Source organism: Papaver somniferum, chromosome 1 (genome assembly GCF_003573695.1).
Source record: "Papaver somniferum cultivar HN1 chromosome 1, ASM357369v1, whole genome shotgun sequence".
NCBI lineage: Eukaryota > Viridiplantae > Streptophyta > Magnoliopsida > Ranunculales > Papaveraceae > Papaver > Papaver somniferum.
The window spans coordinates 240,103,535-240,122,103 of NC_039358.1; the positions used below are offsets into that span (position 1 = coordinate 240,103,535).

Sequence of the window (18,569 nt, forward strand, 5' to 3'; positions counted from 1 at the left end):
GACATGTTTCTAGGTTATGTTCATTCCTAAGCATACAACTAGAAATGGAAGAACACCAACTTGCTCACTAGTTTACCCCCAGCATTGGCTGTCTTTTGACAGTACAGCCAATCACAGGCTCTATGAGCATTGGCATCTCTCATTTACACAATCAAAACATAGCAACAGGAAGTAACTATCCTAGCTCATTCACACTTGACAGTGCACAAGGCTTCACTGAGCCTTGGCCTGAGGCTGATTAGCTCATGCTAACCATGTTATGGCAACATACATACATTAACATGGATAATTCATACACAACTAGCAACATATCAGATAACTCAACACATAAGCAATTTGCAACTGTCAACTCAAAAACACTGAGATTTGAAGTTCATAACAATTTGTAGCAAATTCTCTACTGGCTAGTCCAGAGAGGTAAATAGTGTCTTTCACATACTTCACACAACATCAATTTATACCCCATTACCCAATTAGGGTTTTCCCCAATTTTCCCCCAAAATCAGTGAAATTAGGTTTTTCAAATTACCTAATTTTATGGCATAATTCCTCCCATGTGCGTCGACCCATTCTTCCTCTGACGCTCCTGCTCCATTCCCACGCGCCAATTGCTTCATCTATCAACCTAGTTCACCAAATCCAATCCTAACAGTGATGAGGATGGTGGAGTTGTTGAAATAGATAAATAGGTGATGGGGGGTGATGATAGTAGTGATGGGTTGTGGTTGTTGTGGAGAGTTGGTGGTTTGGTGGCTGTTTGGTGGCGGTGTGGTGGTGGCAGTGGAGGTGAAGAAGATGGTGGTACGGTTGCAGGGTAAGGGTGGTTTGCAGCAGGGGGGTGATGGAAGAGTGGCTCGATAGAATGGGAGAAGGGTGCGTTTGGGTGGGTGGTATAGGTTCGGTTGCTAGGGTGTTAGGCGGGATCATCGAACCTTGATGTTTGGTGATGAAAGGCGTAGGATGATAACTTCTGAAACGGATCTAACGGAGAAATTGAGACAGATCGTGAGCGACCGTTGGATGCAAAAAATACAACGAAACTGACGGCTCAAGATGGAGTTAGGTGCTGTAGTGTAAGGCGGAGATATCAAACGTTGATGAACAGCAAGGGAGCGACCGTTGGATTCAACTACCATCTAATCCGAAGGCTTGGAATTTCAGCGCTGTGGTGCTTGGCAGAGACTTCAGATTTTGATGCTCTATGAAGGAGCGACCATCGGATGCTTCTGAGAACTGATCTGACGGCTGAGAACGGAGGCGCTTTTGTGTGTAGAAAATGAGGTTGTGCGCACCATTCTTCGCGGCTTCCTTGCGTAATTTCTCCCGGCTTTTCACTGCTTTTCCGCTCTTTTCGCTCCGCGACTCATCCGAACTTTATTTATTACCTAAAAATGCAAAATTAATTAATAAAAATATTTATTCTTGAAAACAATGAAAATACAGAATATGGGATAAAATGTAGAATTATTGCACAAAAGATGAGTTAAAATGCCAACAAAAAGGGATAAATATATACAATATTTGGCACTCATCACGAACTTGTTTGTAATCTTAAGTGGTTATGATCTAAAGATGTGTTGTGAACATGAAACTTAAATTACTAAGGAATGTTTTATGCAAACCGTGGCTATAAATTTCATGAGCCGATTCAATCGAATCAAATCATCTTTGTTTCAGTTGTTTCTTGTGTAGATACACAAGATCTCATAGCAATTGAACAATTCTTTAACTAGTTCATTTGAGTCAATTGAACTAGTTATGGTGAAGAAGAACAAGGTTAATATGAAATTCTCATATGGTTAACCTTTTGGGTTACTATGTTGAACCAACATACACGTACACGTTTGGGCATGGTTTTCGCAAACCCATTAAACATCTACCCAAGTGTGTGTGACAAGCTAAGTTTTCGATCTAACGGTTGAGAAATATTAGCTTGAATCTAAATCAGGTTTTCATCTAACGGTGAATATGGATTGCTTTGTAACTAAGGCAAAACCCTGATTTGAAGGCTATATAAAGGAGACATCTAGCATTGTGCAAAACTAATCCCCACACGTCTGTGTGATACTAGTGCGCTCGCTAAAGTCGATTCTCCTTTAACCTTTGGTTTTCTTCTCTAAAACCAGGTTAACGACTTAAAGACTTCATTGGGATTATGAAGCCAGACTGATACTACTTTTATCGTAGTTGTGTGATTTGATCTTGCATCTTCTATCGTACGCGTACAATCGATTGATTGGCTTGAGATCGTGAGAGTTCTCCGATAGGCAAGATAAAGAAGTCACAAACATCTTCGTCTCACTGTTTGTGATTCCTCGACAAACCGCCTGTGTAGTCAGGAAGGATTGTAGAGAGGTGATTGATTAATCTAGGCTGTTCTTCGGGAATATAAGACCGGATTATCAATTGGTTCCTGTTCACCTTGATTTTATATCTTAAGACGGAACAAAACCTAGGTTTTATCTGTGAGAGACATATTTATCCTTTGTTAGACTTTTATGTGTGAGACAGATCTGTTTATTATCAAGTCTGTGATTTTGGGTTGCAGCAACTCTTGGTTGTGGGTGAGATCAGCTAAGGGAATCAAGTGCATAATATCCTGTTGGGATCAGAGGCGTAGGAGTACAACTGTACCTTGGATCGGTGGGAGACTAATTGGGGTTCAACTATAGTCCAGTCCGAAGTTAGTTTGCAGTAGGCTAGTGTCTGTAGCGGCTTAATACAGTGTGTATTAAATCTGGACTAGGTCTCGGGGTTTTTCTGCATTTGCGATTTCCTCGTTAACAAAATTTATGATGTTTGTTTTATTTTTTTTCCGCATTATATTTTATATAATTGAAATAATACAGGTTGTGCGTTAAGATCATCAACTTCTCTAATGCAACGTTTGGTTGTTGATTGTAGTTGATTGATCCTTGTACATTGGTCTTTGGTACCATCCAAGTCATCTCTCTTTGATAAAGACTCGCTATTGATTTTAGCTTGAGTAAAAATAAAATCATGAGAGAGATATTAACTCCTTGAGATACTTTTATCTAGATTGAGTCTGATTGTCTAGTTGATTCTCTAGTAAAGTATTTCGGAGTTAGTCTAGACAGATTGTTAATCGAATTATTGGGTGGTGTTGTTAGACCCCCTCTTTTTCACTTTGTATTTCCGTTTCCTAAGAGTAGAAGAGAAAAAGGGGTAGGCTACGATCCTAGTAGCCCCATTACGGAAATAAAAAAAAAAATTAAAAATTAAAACTTTAGTATAGAGCTTAACAGAGATATGTTTGCTGAGTTCGTATTTAATAGAGTTGTCCAATGTTTGGGACTTAGTTCCTAATTGAACCTCAGATTCAAAAACGGCAGAGAGTACTACAAGCTTAGGTAAAGAAGGCGTATGCGAAAGAAATCAACCCCCAGCTCATAAATAACCTTAGGGATTTTACTCCAAAACTTTTACTCAGGTTCCTTCGGAAACGGAGGTATCCAGATCCAGAGAAGGTTTGCTCAGATATTAAAAAACGACAGAGAATACCGCAAGCTGAGTAAAATAAGGCGTATGTGAAAGAAAACGACCCTCAGCTCATAAATAACCTTAGGGATTTTACTCCAAAACTTTTACTAAGGTTCCCTAGAAGACAAAGGTATTCAGATCCAGAAAAGGTTTGCTCATGAGCAAGCAAATAATAATAAAATAATAGCTTTGAAAAGTGTTTTTAATGGTGTTTCATAACCACTTTTTGTAGATCCGTAAGATTTCAAACTTCTTTCAAGGTTTAATACTCGAAAACCTTGTCAAAGAATGAGAAATCTTTACTATAAAGTAAGATCCAACTGTCTTATTCTTAGATCCGATCTTCTAACGGAGATTTAAAGAAAAAAGATGATGAAATAGCAAAAATAACGAAAATCGAGAGCTTTTCGGTCCAACTCGTTTCTAGCGCCAAACTGTGACTACTATTTTTCCCATAGCCTATGTAATATAAACAGCTCAGAGAATCCAATACTAAGTAGTATGGATACCTCAATTGAACTGATACTGTTGAGTAATAAAAGGTACGTTCGTAATGAGATCCGCTCAGAAGATCATATACTAAGTAAGTAAAGATACTTCGATAGAGCAGATGCTATGAAAACAATGGTATCTCTATAAATCAGAGACGAGTAAGCAAATAAGCTGAATAAAGAGATATATCTCAGATAAATAGAGACAACCCAGAGAACAGAGATAACTCAGAGAACAGAGATAACTCAGAAAGCAGAGATAACTCTGAGAACAGAGACAACTCAGTAAGTAAATAGTTAAGTGATAAGATAATGTAAGTGCAACTAAGTTAATAAATCACACAAGATATTACGTGGTTCGGTTAATCTTAACCTACGTCCACGGGTAAAGATGATAAGTTTATTATTGATCTTGTTAAATTTGGGTGGAAGAACTCCATTAAAGAAAGTATGAAGCTCTAGTAAAAGAGATAAAGTAGAGAGATAAGTCTTTTCTCTCATCCTAGATCACCCAAAAGTCCCCTTTCTTTGTTGGTGAAACTTGGTATTTATAGCCTCTTTTGCTCCAGATATATCTTTGCTGTCTTTGGGTCCATCATATCCTGATATATCTTCCGTACCAACGGAACCTTCGTTCACCGCAAGCTTTATCCAATCGGACTCTGCCACCTCAGCTGACCCACGCTCCTTTGGGAACTACCCAGCCTTAGTATAGATTGTACCTTCGTTGGCCGCCCACCATCTCCAATCAGACGATGCCACCTTAGATTCCCCCACGTGCCATCGTGAACTGCGAAACCTCGGTACAAGTTGTACCTCCGTTGGGAGCGTACCTTCGCCATTCATAGGATGCCACGTACTCTGAATCCACGTGGTTGACGACTGCGCCTTTGTACTAAAAGCTGTGCAGACTGCCCAGCTACCTCTGACAGACAGACACACCCATGTGCCTATACCATAACCTATTGCTTAATAATTAAGCAGTCTTGGTAGTGATTTGGTGTACTCCGTTGTAGCTTATTTTGATACTCTAACCTTTAACATTACGCCACACGTTGATAGAGATAACTTCATAACTTAGCATCCTAAGGAGAGATGTAGTGTGCATTGTTGTAACATAATAAGTTGCTCCACCTTTAATATTGTGCCAAGTGGCATGGTAGATTTTTGGTATTTACAGATGATAAGTCTACATAGTCTCCGTTTGAGGGAGGCTTTTGGAAATCTAGTCCAACCAAGACTATGATTAGAATCCAGCACTATTACTTGGCAGAAAAGTTTTTGAGTCTCTAGAAGTTGTTTTGTTTAGGAATGACTTGAGACTGAAATTAAGATTTTTTCTAGAAGTTGTCTTTGTTTAGAAGTTTGAGTTTGGTTAGGTATATGTTTTAGTTTCTTCATGTTTTAAAACTCTCGGTGTAATTGAGCTATATAAATAGGATATGAAGCCATGAAGCAATGTACACCAGAATTATTAATTGAACTGAGTTTAACAATTCTCTCTTGTCATGATCCTTTCATAAATCTTTGTATATCAGATATCTACAACATTTCTTTTTCAAGTACAATACATATTCTGCATTTTGTTCTACATGGCTTTCAAGTACAATGCATGTTCTGCATATTGTTCAATTACAGCACATTATGTACTTACGATTCTTCAAAGTCGCTTTGTAAATTTATAAAATTTTTCGAAACAGAGCACCAAAACCTGGGGGGAAATGTAGCAGGAGTGGAGCCAAGGGTTGACTAACTCTGGTTCTAGCCCCCCTAAAATCTATAAAACTATAAAAATACCCACTACAAGAAAACTTGGTTTAAGCGACCAAAATCTTAGCAAGATCTTAAAATTTTGGTCGCTTTAATAGTTAAGCAACCATGTTTGCAATGACCAGAAACTTTGGCTGCTATTAACATGCTCCCATTAAATCGTAGCTACTAATTAAATTTGTGGGTTACTCCAGCATTTTTCCCAGTACTACATAGCGAGTGGAATAGTAGGTTAGTAGCTATTTACTTCAAGCTACCATGTATCAGCAATTCAAAATATGTTTGGCTGCTAAAAACCTGTCTCAGCAACCAAGGTATAGCGACCACCAATTCAGAAAAGGAAAGTAGATTATTCTAATAATGAGAAAGGGAAGCGATCACCAATCTAGTGTTTGATGTTTGATATTGAAATGTTTAATTTTGATTTGTAGAAATTTTACGAGGTGGGTTTCCAATAAAAGTATATAGTAATTTTACGAGGTGGGTTTCCCATTCTTTCGCATTTTGCTAATCATTTTCATTCAATTGATTTATACACATTCGTAGTATTCAATCCAAAATTTATATGTTCTACATATTTTCTACGATAATAATTCACTTGTTCATTCCCGTCCATTTCTAATACATTACTCGAAATTCTATCTGTTGAGAAGGTAATTACCGAATTTGTTTCCAATCATTACCTAGCTCTTGGCTTTCTATTGGCCAGATAAATTTGAAAAATCGTATTCCTTGTTCGTTTTGTAATTAGCACAATTTTGTATGATCTTAAATACTATTTATATCCTAATTTTGTGATTAAAAAAAAAATTGGGACAGAGAAAAGAAAGAATTGGAAAAATCTGATTCCTATGATTTAACATGAAATTTATTTAGGTGTTTTATCAAAACCTTGAAAATTTTAAAATTATATCATTAATTCCTTTTATCAATAAATTGGTGGAACTTGGTCAATTTTTCCGATTTACTGTCAGTAGTTCCCATCCTCGGTGAACTACTGATGGACATTCAGTTAAAATAATGGATAACTGGATAAACCAATTTATGTAAGAGAAATTGAGTAAGGTCGAGCGAATTGGATAACATTGATAGATAAAGGGTGAAATACACAAAGGTCGATAGACATTCAGTTAAAATAATGGGTAACTAGATAAACCAATCTATCTAAGAGAAACTGAGTGAGGTCCAACGATATTGGATAAGATTGATGGATAACAAGTTAAATTAAGTTAAAACGAAGGAATTTTAGTTTATTTGATCGATAACCATATAAACTCTTGGAATCTAAGAAAAATTGAGTGAGGTCCAGTAATATTGGACAAGATTGATAAATAATGTCTTTAATTAATTAAGGTCGATGAACATTCAATTAAAATGATAGATAACTAAAGAACCTAATAACTTTTGGGAAAATCTGAGTAAGGCCGATTGACATTGGGTAAGATTGACAAATAACAAGTGAAATTAAGTGAAGCCACGAAAATTCGGTTTATTTGATAGATAACTATGTGGCGAAATTGACTAAGGTCGATCGATTGAGATGCACTTGTATAAACCAAACAGTAGGTTTCGGATAACAAGGCCGGTCTAATTTATAATCAGGAATCTATTTTTAAATCGAGACCGAAGAAAGAGAAATAGAGACAGACTGCATATCTAATATGTGCGAGCAGAAAGAGAAAGCACAAAATCACAAAGAGAAAGCACCAAGAAAACACACTTTCCTTGATCCGTATGACAGTCTTTAATCAAATATTTATCGTCCAAAGATTTTCATAATCCGTATGCAACCTTATCTTCTTCACCATAAATAAATGTCTTCAACACCACAGAACTCTTCATTTTCAGATCTGAAAATATGGGCGGTAGTATCAATGACAAAGCTGGTTCAAGTAGTATGATAGTGTGTTATACCGAATTTGAAGTTCGAATGGACATTGAGATTCATATTTTATGATTTCGATGATATATCATGCTAAGTTTAAAGTCAGAACCCTTCTGAAGCTTCGTGGTTCATAGTTTGTATGCCATTATACCACGTTTAAAATACAAATCGACATTGAGATTCATATTTATCTATTTTGATGATGTATCCTTCTAAGTTTGAAGTCAGAACCCTCCTAGAGCTTCTTGGTTCATAGTGTCGTTGTCGTTATGCCGAATTTGAAGTTCGAGTCGGCATTGAGCTTCATATTTATCGATTTTGATGATGTATCATGCTAAGTTTGAAGTCACAACCCTCTTGAAGCTTTGTGGTTCATAGTTTATATGTCGTTATACCGAATTTGAAGTTCTAATCGACACTGAGCTTCATATTTATCGATAAATATGATGTATCATGCTAAGTTTGAAGCCAGAACCCTCCCGGAGCTTCATGGTTCATAGTTCATATGCCGTTATACCAAATTTGAAGTTCAAATCGATACCGATCTTCATATTTATCAGTAATGAATATTACAAATTACTTCATGAACTATATGACTAGTAGAAATTACTTCATGACCTATGTGACTAGTCGAAATTCAAAGCGGAAACACACAGAGAAAGCACAAAAACACAAAGAAACACACTAATTATCGATTTCATTTTTCATTTTCCCGATTCATTCTTATGTATTTTTCGGATTTTTTTATATCATAATGTCGATAACAATGTCCTAAATTTATTAATATTTTTTTTGGATTTTTTTCGTGTCGAATGTTGATAACAAAACCGGATACATGAGTTCGTATTAGCACAAACAGAAACACACTTACTTCTCAATCCGTATGAACATCCCAAATATAATATCAACCATCAAGATCTTTTTCTTGATCCGTATGAGTGGATCAAACGAAATATGGTCCGTCGATCATTTTAATTTTCATTCTTGGTTGTATCCCTCGACCACTCGAAATCTAATTCCAATCTGGTTCTCTCTTTCTTTCTTCCTCTCCTCCGAAACACACCGTCGGCGCTCCATCACCACCGCTGCTCTTCTCTCAATCCCTCTTCTTCATCTCCATTTCTTGATTGAATTGACCCATATTAATTCTCATATGCAATTTCTGGTGAAAATCATCACAACCTCAGTCACAGAAACTCATCAATTGAATACCTCAGATCCACCTTCTACAAACCCTAAATCAAACGATTCGTAATCTACTATTGATTTCTTTTTTCACTGATTCAATCTCAGAACCCCTTTCAATTCTTCACTCAACATCTAACCTAGCCATAAGAATCATATCTCTCCATCCCTGAACATCGAATCAACAACAGAAAATTCATTATCTCTTCCATCTCTCATTAAAGTTTCTTAATCATGGGTTCGATTTGTGGAATTGGTGTTGCTGCTGCTAGAAATCAAGATGGATGGTGAATTACAGTTAGGGTTTGAACAAGAAATTGGAGATGAAGATTTTGACTGAACTGTAGGTGGAATTTATTACAGAAAAGAAGGAATTGAAATCGGTGATATCGGCTGAGTAGAGAAGAACTAAATGGTTCTCTATGTGATTCGAATGCTTAGATTATTGGAGGAAGAATTTTTAAGTGGGTTGAGCAGGTTGTGAAATGAAGAGTATGGGTGTCTGTGTTAGTGGTGTGTGGTCTGGTAAATATTGAGACACTGGTAATGAATATGTAATATGGGAGATGGCTTGTGCTGAGACAGATGGTGGAGTTTTCCGTGGTGATTACCCATTTGGCATTAGCAATGGTACCTGGTGGAGGTAATGTTGGTACTGGAGGTCTCTAAAACCAAGTTTGCCCCCTTGTCAACATGGAATTGTTCCTTGAGATGGTAGAGGTGATTGAAGACCTATGGGGGTGAAGGGAGCTCCTTCCACGCGGAAAAGGTTTCAGCCAGGTTTTGGATTCGCTGGACAAGAAAAGGACTGGAATTCAGATTTCCATCTCTTAGGTAACTTATTCTCAACATAGTACATAGGCCCATATGAATTGTGTCGAATGGCATCCCCATTCATGAGAATATGCAGTCGTGTTAAGTATCAAATAAGCTTTTTGCTTTTCAATTATTTTTCTCGGATACAAGTCTGTCATATTCCGTTAGAGTCCCTAAGTAAAGATATGTGCTGCTATAATGTGCCTCCACATCAGGATTTAATGTTTCATTTATCTCTGTCATACACAATGTTGCACTTCCTGCTGAACTGCACAAATGGTTATCCAATAGGAAATTTATCTTCATTTTGAATGTGGAAGTGTTTCTCTGTCCTCATTTAAAAAACTAGTAACATGTTTAACTGCACTAGCATGTCATTATGTATTCAGGCGGAAGCTCCGTGTTTATTTGTTATTGACGCTTTGTGGCTGGTGGAATTAATCTTATAGCTGAGAGAGTTGGGATTTCCATTTTTCTGAGTTGAAGTCCTATGAAATAATCCCACTGAAAAGCATGTGTTGCTATTTTCTGTTTCATGTTTCGAGACGGTATTTGACATTGATGGCATAGAGTAAAAGATAAAATGAGGAGGAGGCATGGAAAGATTATTGCAAATAGCTGGCAAATTATTTTCTTTGTAGATTACATGAATTCTCTAATCTTCGTATTATTATGTGAGGCTAATATCTGAGATTGTGCAGGGGAAACTATGTCTGGAAGCTACCTTGCACTCCAAAATTAGAGTTTATGAAGGTGGACAATCCGTGATGGTAATGAGAAGTGGCTGCTTTTTTTTTCTTCTCTTAATTTTATAAAACATAGGGAAAATCTTTGTCTCTTGTCAAAAGTGGGAGAGATCGAGTAGAAATATAAGTGTACATTCTGTATTCTCTCAGGACTATGATCTCAATCTGGTTCCCGAACTTTAACTGAGCAAAGATGGATGATGAGCAAGGTGATTTAACTGACCAAGGAGATGCACATGCCCGGTCAATGATGGTAGATCTTAGCTGTTTTTTTCTTGTCTAGCCAATTGGATTAGTCTTTAGACAACTGACATATTTTGAATATTGTGCATCATCTTACTCATGGTGAATCTTAATATTTCTCTTGTCACTCTTTTATATTACATTCTGTAATCACCGTGGCTCTTTTACGTCTCTGTTGAGCTTGTATCTCTGTGATCCTTACAAATTAGTACATTGCTTGTTTTATATAGCACCACCAGGGATGACAATTCAAGTGGAAGGTGGTTATGGCGAGCGTCTTCCACCCGCAGAAACCATATTTAGTCATAGAGGTACATGCACTCCTTTTTTGTTTCCTGCTGCAATAATCTGTAGTTGTTCAGAGTCTTAATCTGCATGAATGATGCTCTGATTAAAGTTTCTCTGGTGAAAAAATTGTGTCGCAGGACTTTGTGGATGATTACGTTTCCACTGATAACGACCACGATGATCAACTTGGGTACGAGGTGCAAGGAGAGGATCTTAAAGGAGGCCGCGAGACTGAAGAGGATATGGCAGCACATCCTGATAATGAATCTTATGAAGAAGATGGTATTCTGCCTTTCCCTTCAGAAGCAGCACTTTTTCTTTATTGTCCCCTGATCCTAAAAGGCATTACTCTGTCTATTCTCTTATGGGTTTTTGCGCGCCCCACGAAGGAAGGTAATCATTGCTTTTAAAATTTTGACAAGGTTGTTATTATCTATTTTCTCTATTCATGTTAGAACTAGGAGAAGTTTCAAATGACCCTTTGAGGATGATGATCTAAGGGCTAAACTCTAGATAATGTCGCTAGGTGGCCAAGGGGGGCTGGTGCCTAGAAGGACTAGTCGAGGACTTGGTGGATATTAGTATATTACCGATATATGTATATGCAGTATTGTGCATGTGTAGAGAGACAGAGGTGGTTTAAAATTATTTGGAAGAAATATAAACTCTTAACAATTGGAGAAGAGAAGGCAGCTGGTCTTCTTTCTCTTACTCTCTATGTTTTGCGTACTCGGCTTTTAGGCGAAGCCTAGTCGGGCAAGCCCTTTAGTTGTTAAGCGCCCAAAAGCCACCTGCGGACTAAGTAGAGCATGTTCCTGCTCTTAGGTGGGGCCTTTGACTATCCATCATCTGTTTGATCCTATGTAGATAAACCTCAGATTTAATACTTTAAACTCTTGTTCTGTGTGTTTGCTTATAATTCTTTCTTTATCTTTAATTTTTTCTTGTCCCTCAAGGCTACTTGGTGCAAATGCCTACTGTAGTTTTAATCAAAATGGACGAATGTTATTTTGGAGTATGTATCATTTCGATCTTCAGATCCAATTGATTTTAGGTTACCTGGTGTTGATTTATTTTAATTAAATTAACTGTTCTCGCACATGGGAAAAGAACACGATATCTAGTAGAGTCTTGTATAAACAAGATTTTGGTCGCTTAACCTATGTTTTCGTACAGGATCAAATTGACACCATATATTTGTCAGACAATGAGAGTTATGTTATGTACTCTTGCCCTCATTTTTTAGATGGTACGCCTTGTTTACTTTTGGATCTCCTTCAAATTATTGAAATATGCAGTTCTATGTGTATTCTTAAATATATCCACTATCTCCAGGAACTTAAGCACAAGAATGATGATGGCAGTATGAATCTCTTATTATGAGCTAGGTGCTACAAAGTCGAAGGAGTGTTCATCTTTTGTTTCAAAATTAAGGAAATTGTAATCATCATTTTATTAAGAAATGATTAGTTTGTATTTTTAATTTTTTTGTTCCTGTAAAGATTTTCTTTTTTTTAAGAAATGATGTAAATTGATGTATGTGATATGATAAAACTTGATTCAGTTTTTAATTTGGTTCATAATTTGTTTTAGTATCAATTTTAATTGTTATTTTAACTTTAATTTCAATTTGGGATTATCTAAATCGAAATCGGCCAGATACTTCCGGCACCGGAACAACAGATGTAATCGGCAAAAAGTTTGGTAGCTCAAAAATGTAAGCAACCAACTTCAGGTATTTCACTTGCTCTATTATTATGGTTGGTATATCTATGAAGCGATCGGCGTTTCACTTGCTCTATTATCGTTGTTTTATCTATGAAGTGATCATCGTTTCACATGTTGTATTTTGGTTGGTCTAGCTTTAAAGCGATCACTATTTTGCTTGCTCTAGGAAGGTCGGTCTAGCCATGAAGCAATTAAGAAAAAAGACGCTACATGATAATTGCTTGATTACTAAAGCGATTGCCCAGCTGCTCTAGACTTGTTGAAATCCCACTTTTTGCAACTCCAGAGCGAGAGCCAAATTAAATCGCTTTAAGGGATAGAGCGACTCAATATGGGCTTTTCCAACCAAAAATGCCTGGTCGCTTAATCCAACTTTTCTTGTAGTGACCCTTATTCTTATGATGTAATTTGGATTTAGTCCACCTATATCTTAAAGTTTAGTCCACAAATGTCCAAATTTTTTATTTTAGTTCCCCTCATTTCTAAACTTTGACTCCGCCACTGAAATGTAATGTAGTATTTTTTTTTTTTTTTGATCGAAAAAAAAAAAATAGTGAAAATTTGATGCATGCAGAAGATGCAACTTTGCACAATGAGAGAATTATGAAGAATGGATGCACCAGTAGTACGCTTCTGTTTGCTAAATTTATTGTAACACGATCCAGAGATTACATCAAGCTTGACGGCCTGATGAGACTATCTCTGGGTGAATTCTTTCTATTCAATCACATATATACTAAAGGGTTGTTTCTCAAAATGTATAAACCAATTTCATATACCATCTGCATATGAAATAGGGGATGCATTATAACAGGGGACTAAATTAATTATTGATCACTAGATATTCGGTTGCTGAGAACAAAAAATACAGCTGGAAACTACAAAATATAAAAAACTACTACAATTGAAACTTAATATTAAAATTAAACGACTAGCTGATACATATTGGCAGGTTAAAATTAAATTTCACGAAAACAAGGAGCAAGATTACATTTGGTGGCTTCATCTTCCCATTCTTGGCTTTCCCACCATTGTTTCTCTCCTTGTATCATGTTCAAAGTCCGGGGAATCATGCTATTGGCGCTAAACGGTAACTTCTTCAATGCTGGACATCCCACCACAGAAATCTTTTCCAAAAGAAAGAATTTCACATTTTGGTCACATACCCTTTTTAGATTCCTTACAGAGCGCAATACCAAATAGTTTAATTTGGAAAACGTATTTATTAACTGCTCCTGGGCTGCAAATCCATTAGATATTATCTCCTCCAATCCATCTAAATTCTCCAAGATAAGTTCTCTAAGATTCTGAGCATAGATCAGCCATGTAATATCCTTCAACTGAGGACAACCTCTAATGATTACACGTTTAAGGTTGACAGAGCAGAATGATGCCTGCGGTACATCCCATACTATCCTTAATTTTGGCATGGAAGAAAAGAATAAATCCTCCAAGATTGTGAACAAACTAACTCTGTCCCGACTAATAATCCTCAACTCTTCCAATTCATCACAGTTTTTCAGAGAAAGGTAGCTTAAGCGGCTCATGTGTACAAGACTAAGTGGCGACCCCAGTGACGATGGTAAAAATGTGAGGGATGTAATGCCTGGACAATATTTAATGACTAAGAATTTTGTGCACAGCTGAAGTTTTGGACTAGTTACCAACCTTTGAAGAGCAAGACCAGTTCCTATTGTGATGACAAGACCTATCAGATGCTGTAAGCTTTCTAGTTCACAGAGGCTTGGTCCACCTTCTACTTCCCAGCGACTACAAGATTCAGATAAGCATAAGATCTTCATCTTTGTAAGAGAAGCTATACTCCCCGGTGGTAGAACGATATCTTCTTCATATTCCGGCATATACAAGGATTGTAAATTCGATAGTGAAAACATGCTTGTCGGGAGATTTTTGAGTTTCACACAGTACATATTTAAGACTTTGAGCATGGGCATGAAACGGAAAAACTCATCAGATATAACAGAGATATTGCTACTTTGAAGGAACAAAGTTAAGAGATTCGAGCATTTTGGTGCTCCATTAAGTATTTGAATTGCTCTATTGTCTATCAAAGAGATCCTCTCTGCTTTCATCCATTCATGGAGATCTAGTGTGCTTTGTGCTTGCAAGGTTAGACTCGTGCTTTTATTCCTCCCAAGATCTGAAACTACCCAAATTGCCAAATCACGAACTACATCATGCATTTTTACCAGATACTCCATCTTTACCCCAAGCACAATTCCAGTTTCTAACAAGCACGCATCTTTAAGACATCTAATCACATCGTGACCTTCATTTTGAGCTTTGACATAATCATCGACGTTATCCAAAAAACCTTCACCTACCCAAACTGCAATAAGTTCGTATTTTAAAACCGAATGGTCTTCTGGATATAACGAACAATACAAGAAACATGACTTTAACTTGTGGTTTTCTAGATTATCATAGCTGAACTTCAAAATAGCTAATACTTTATCGGCCATACCTGAGAACACAAAACGTAGAAGAATTAGCTATATTCCATTTTTCTTTTATCCTGAAAACACAAGATAGTTATATATTGTATTCTTGAACAACACGCTAGATGTTCACACGATTAATAGCTTCATAAAAATTAAAAATTATGTTAGTTTTGGTGAGAAAGATGCTACGAAAATTATGCAACTTTAATTAGAGACTTAATTAGGGAATAAAGATTCATCATTAATGGAAAATACTTGAGAAACCATACCACTAAATTTTGATGCCGATTCGTGTAGAGTATGTAGTGCGTGTTGCCACTGTTGGAGATCGGTTTTGCTAGACATAGTTCGACCAATAGCAATAAGGGCTAAAGGTAAACCACAACATTCTTTCGCAACTTTTTTGGCAACGTCAGGTACATCTGGATGACAACTTAGGGCTTCTTGCTTAACCTTCTGTTGAAATAGGCTCCAAGCTTGATCCTCGTCGAGACACTTTATTTTGATTCTTTTATCGGCTTCCATAAACCCGCAAACTTGCTTATCTCTTGTCGTGAAAACTACCTTAGACCCACTTGTTTGGAAGGTATCCTTTGAAACTCCAATTGTTTCTAAGTCAATTCCTTCCCAAATGTCATCCAACAACAGCAAAAATTTCTTATGTTTTGACAACTCGAATATATCTATAGCTCTCTCATTTATTTTAGTTTCTTCTGCCCATGAGACTCCTAGTTTCCTTCCAATCTGGTTTTGGATACTTTTTAAGTCCAAATCTTTAGACACCACAACAAAAATTATTAAGTCAAATAGTTTTCTTTCGGCAACTTCATTATGAACCTTCTGCAAAAGAGTTGTCTTTCCGACTCCTCCCATTCCATACAAACCTATAAGTCGTACATCATTTCCATCAGTAACCAACGAATCCATTACCTCATTAAATTTTGCGTCCATGCCCACAACTTGCACGGTGGGGATCTGTTGAAGAGGATCCGGTTGACATGTATAAGCGACATCTTGGAAATCGCCATCTTTTAACAAACTCTCCACAACAGTCTGCTTCCGGAGCACTAATTTTCCAAGTTTGTAAGCACCCCAACAATTTTTCCCAAGAACAAAGATAGCATCCTCGACCGTTCTTGATAGCTTCATTTTCGTCTAAGATTGCTTGTAATTCTGTCTCTAAGGCTTGTACCCTTTGGAGCCAATCACTAACCACATTTGTCCGCTTCGCTGGTTTAGTTGGGTTTGACTCCGCCATCTCAATTCTTCTATTCACATCATCTCTTTGACATCTTAATGAATTAAATGAAGTCTCCAAAGTCTTTAGATTTCCTTGGAGTTTACGAACATAATTTGTATTATGAGCAGAACAAGTCCATAGACGAGAGATTATGTCGAGGATTGGACTGATCATGATATCCATTATAGGTTACAAGTAAACAGCTATGTTTTTTTTTTTTTTTTTTGATAGTCTACAATGTTCCTTTTAATGAAAAAGGAGAGTTGTATGAGTAAGCAGAAGCTACAGAAAGCTAAGATAAGTAATTACCATCTTCTATACACCCACACTATATAGGCAAATTTTTAGAATAAAAACGAAATTAGTTGAGTGAAAAGTTGAGGAGTCGTATCGTGTGGGAGAGAGTTGCATTAAAGTTGCCGACCACGAAAAAGGTGAAAAAAAAAGGTTGAGCCGTATCGTGTGGGAGGGGTTGGAAACGCATTAACTTGATATTTTCTTACCGGGCTAAAGTCTTTGTTGTTTACCATTCCAAAGAAACCTTTGATTTTGATGCTGTACGATGAACGGAATAAGAGTAATGCTTTCTCCATAGAGACAAACATAATTCAATTCATGTCAGTAGTTTTCTTTTTTCCACTGACCTATAAAAAGTGGGCCTAACCCTTGAGGATGACATTCAATTGTACAGTAGCTCAAAACCGCACGATTGTATCAAAATATTTTTAGTGCTGATGACATTCAATGACGAGTACCCCAGCCAAGTATGAAAGCAAGTAACCCCAAAGAAAATCCATAAACCAACATGCACTGTAAACACACCCAAGAGGTACACGGCTCTTCTTCGCATACACAAGGCCATTCTCCGCAATCATAACAAAACTCGGTTCTGCATCTGTTGTATACATAAACGAAAAGAAACACCAAATTAAGAAGGTTATCGTTGGTAACTCGCTGTTAAAACTAGTTTAGATACCATCTCTCAATTTTTGGAGTGGGTATCGAAGTTGAGTCAGGTATAATTTTTTACATCTAGATTTAAAAGTTTTTCCTACAATTTAGATTCAGACGAGTCAATGGTTAAAAAGATATCGAGAGATGAAAAGAACCTGCAATAGGTGTGGCTGCAATAACCATTACCCCACGGAATTCGTTCAATACAATTTGGGCATCGAATCCATTTCTTTCGTTTAATCATCTCCATGAACAAAAGATCGTTTCTGTCCATATCGACATCAATTGCTATATCGCCTGTTTGATGACGACATCGATGATTTTCTTTCCATGACACCATACAACTAAAACAAAATACATCCTTGCAGTTTGGGCAGTCGGATCGTTTCACCATAGACTTAGTTTGCACACACTCATTCAGAATCAGCTCTGAACACTTGCGGTTAGGGCAAAAACATCTTCCATGCACAAACCCTCCTTTTGAAGCATCTAAAAGCACTGCAGACTCGCAAAGAAAATGACACCACTTCTCGAACACTTTTTTAGTGAGGATTGAACGGCACGATAACTCATCCAAGAAGACCGAGCAGCTGGCATTAGGGCACTTTATATCCGACATGTTGTCGTGAATCACTTTTGTTTCGATATACTTGGCAACACAATCTGTGCAATAGGGATGGAAACATCCACTTGCCTCCATGCTTTTGAATTGTTTATTCAAGGGAACTGGCTCTGTACAGATTTCGCAGGTGAAACAGCCACCGTTGGTTGCACTGGTTTGGTTTGAGGTCTTGAACAGCTTGTTGAACGTTTCATGTAAGGTTTCCATCGAAAGAATAGAAAAGGTGGTGAATGCGTTATGAATTCAATAATAATACCACATATATACATCCATTCGTATGGGATTCTTCATAAACGAATATCTGGTATATATCCAAATAACTTGGATAGACATTGAAAACACATCGGAATATACAGTTCATAGTTCACGGTGAGCTAAGATTGGATTCGAAATCCAATGGAGCATTGGGTAGGGTTTCGAAATCCCCGTCCAAGATGACGGCCTTTTCTTTTGTGTTGGTTAACTACCACGGTACCAGCACATCGTAATTCTGGAACCAAAAATCATTAACTACCTTGTTCATTTGTTTCCTAATATTCAATCTGCAAAGCCTTAAATCCAATGAAAACCCAGAATAAATCACTAACAACACAAACAAAAATAAAAATAAAGGGAAAGAAGGAGACAGCGCAGCAATA

The 18,569-nt window shown here is 37.1% G+C and overlaps 1 protein-coding gene across 1 annotated transcript; it reads right to left on the minus strand.

Moving 5' to 3' along the window:
• Nucleotides 1-13,530: 13,530 nt before the first annotated feature.
• Nucleotides 13,531-16,485, minus strand: LOC113339333 (probable disease resistance protein At5g63020). The gene is made up of 2 exons (XM_026584628.1): nt 15,385-16,485; nt 13,531-15,138 (listed from the first exon to the last, which is right to left on the minus strand). The coding sequence occupies exons 1-2, from the start codon at nt 16,262-16,264 to the stop codon at nt 13,613-13,615; spliced, it is 2,406 nt and encodes an 801-aa protein (XP_026440413.1). The 5' UTR covers nt 16,265-16,485; the 3' UTR covers nt 13,531-13,612.
• Nucleotides 16,486-18,569: the final 2,084 nt, after the last annotated feature.

Coding starts and splice junctions, on each gene's coding strand:
- LOC113339333 (XM_026584628.1), bottom strand. CDS start 16,264: ATGAAGCTATCAAGAACGGTCGAGGATGCTATCTTTGTTCTTGGGAAA. Junction 15,139..15,384: donor ATCGGCATCAAAATTTAGTG/GTATGGTTTCTC, acceptor TTGTGTTCTCAG/GTATGGCCGATAAAGTATTA.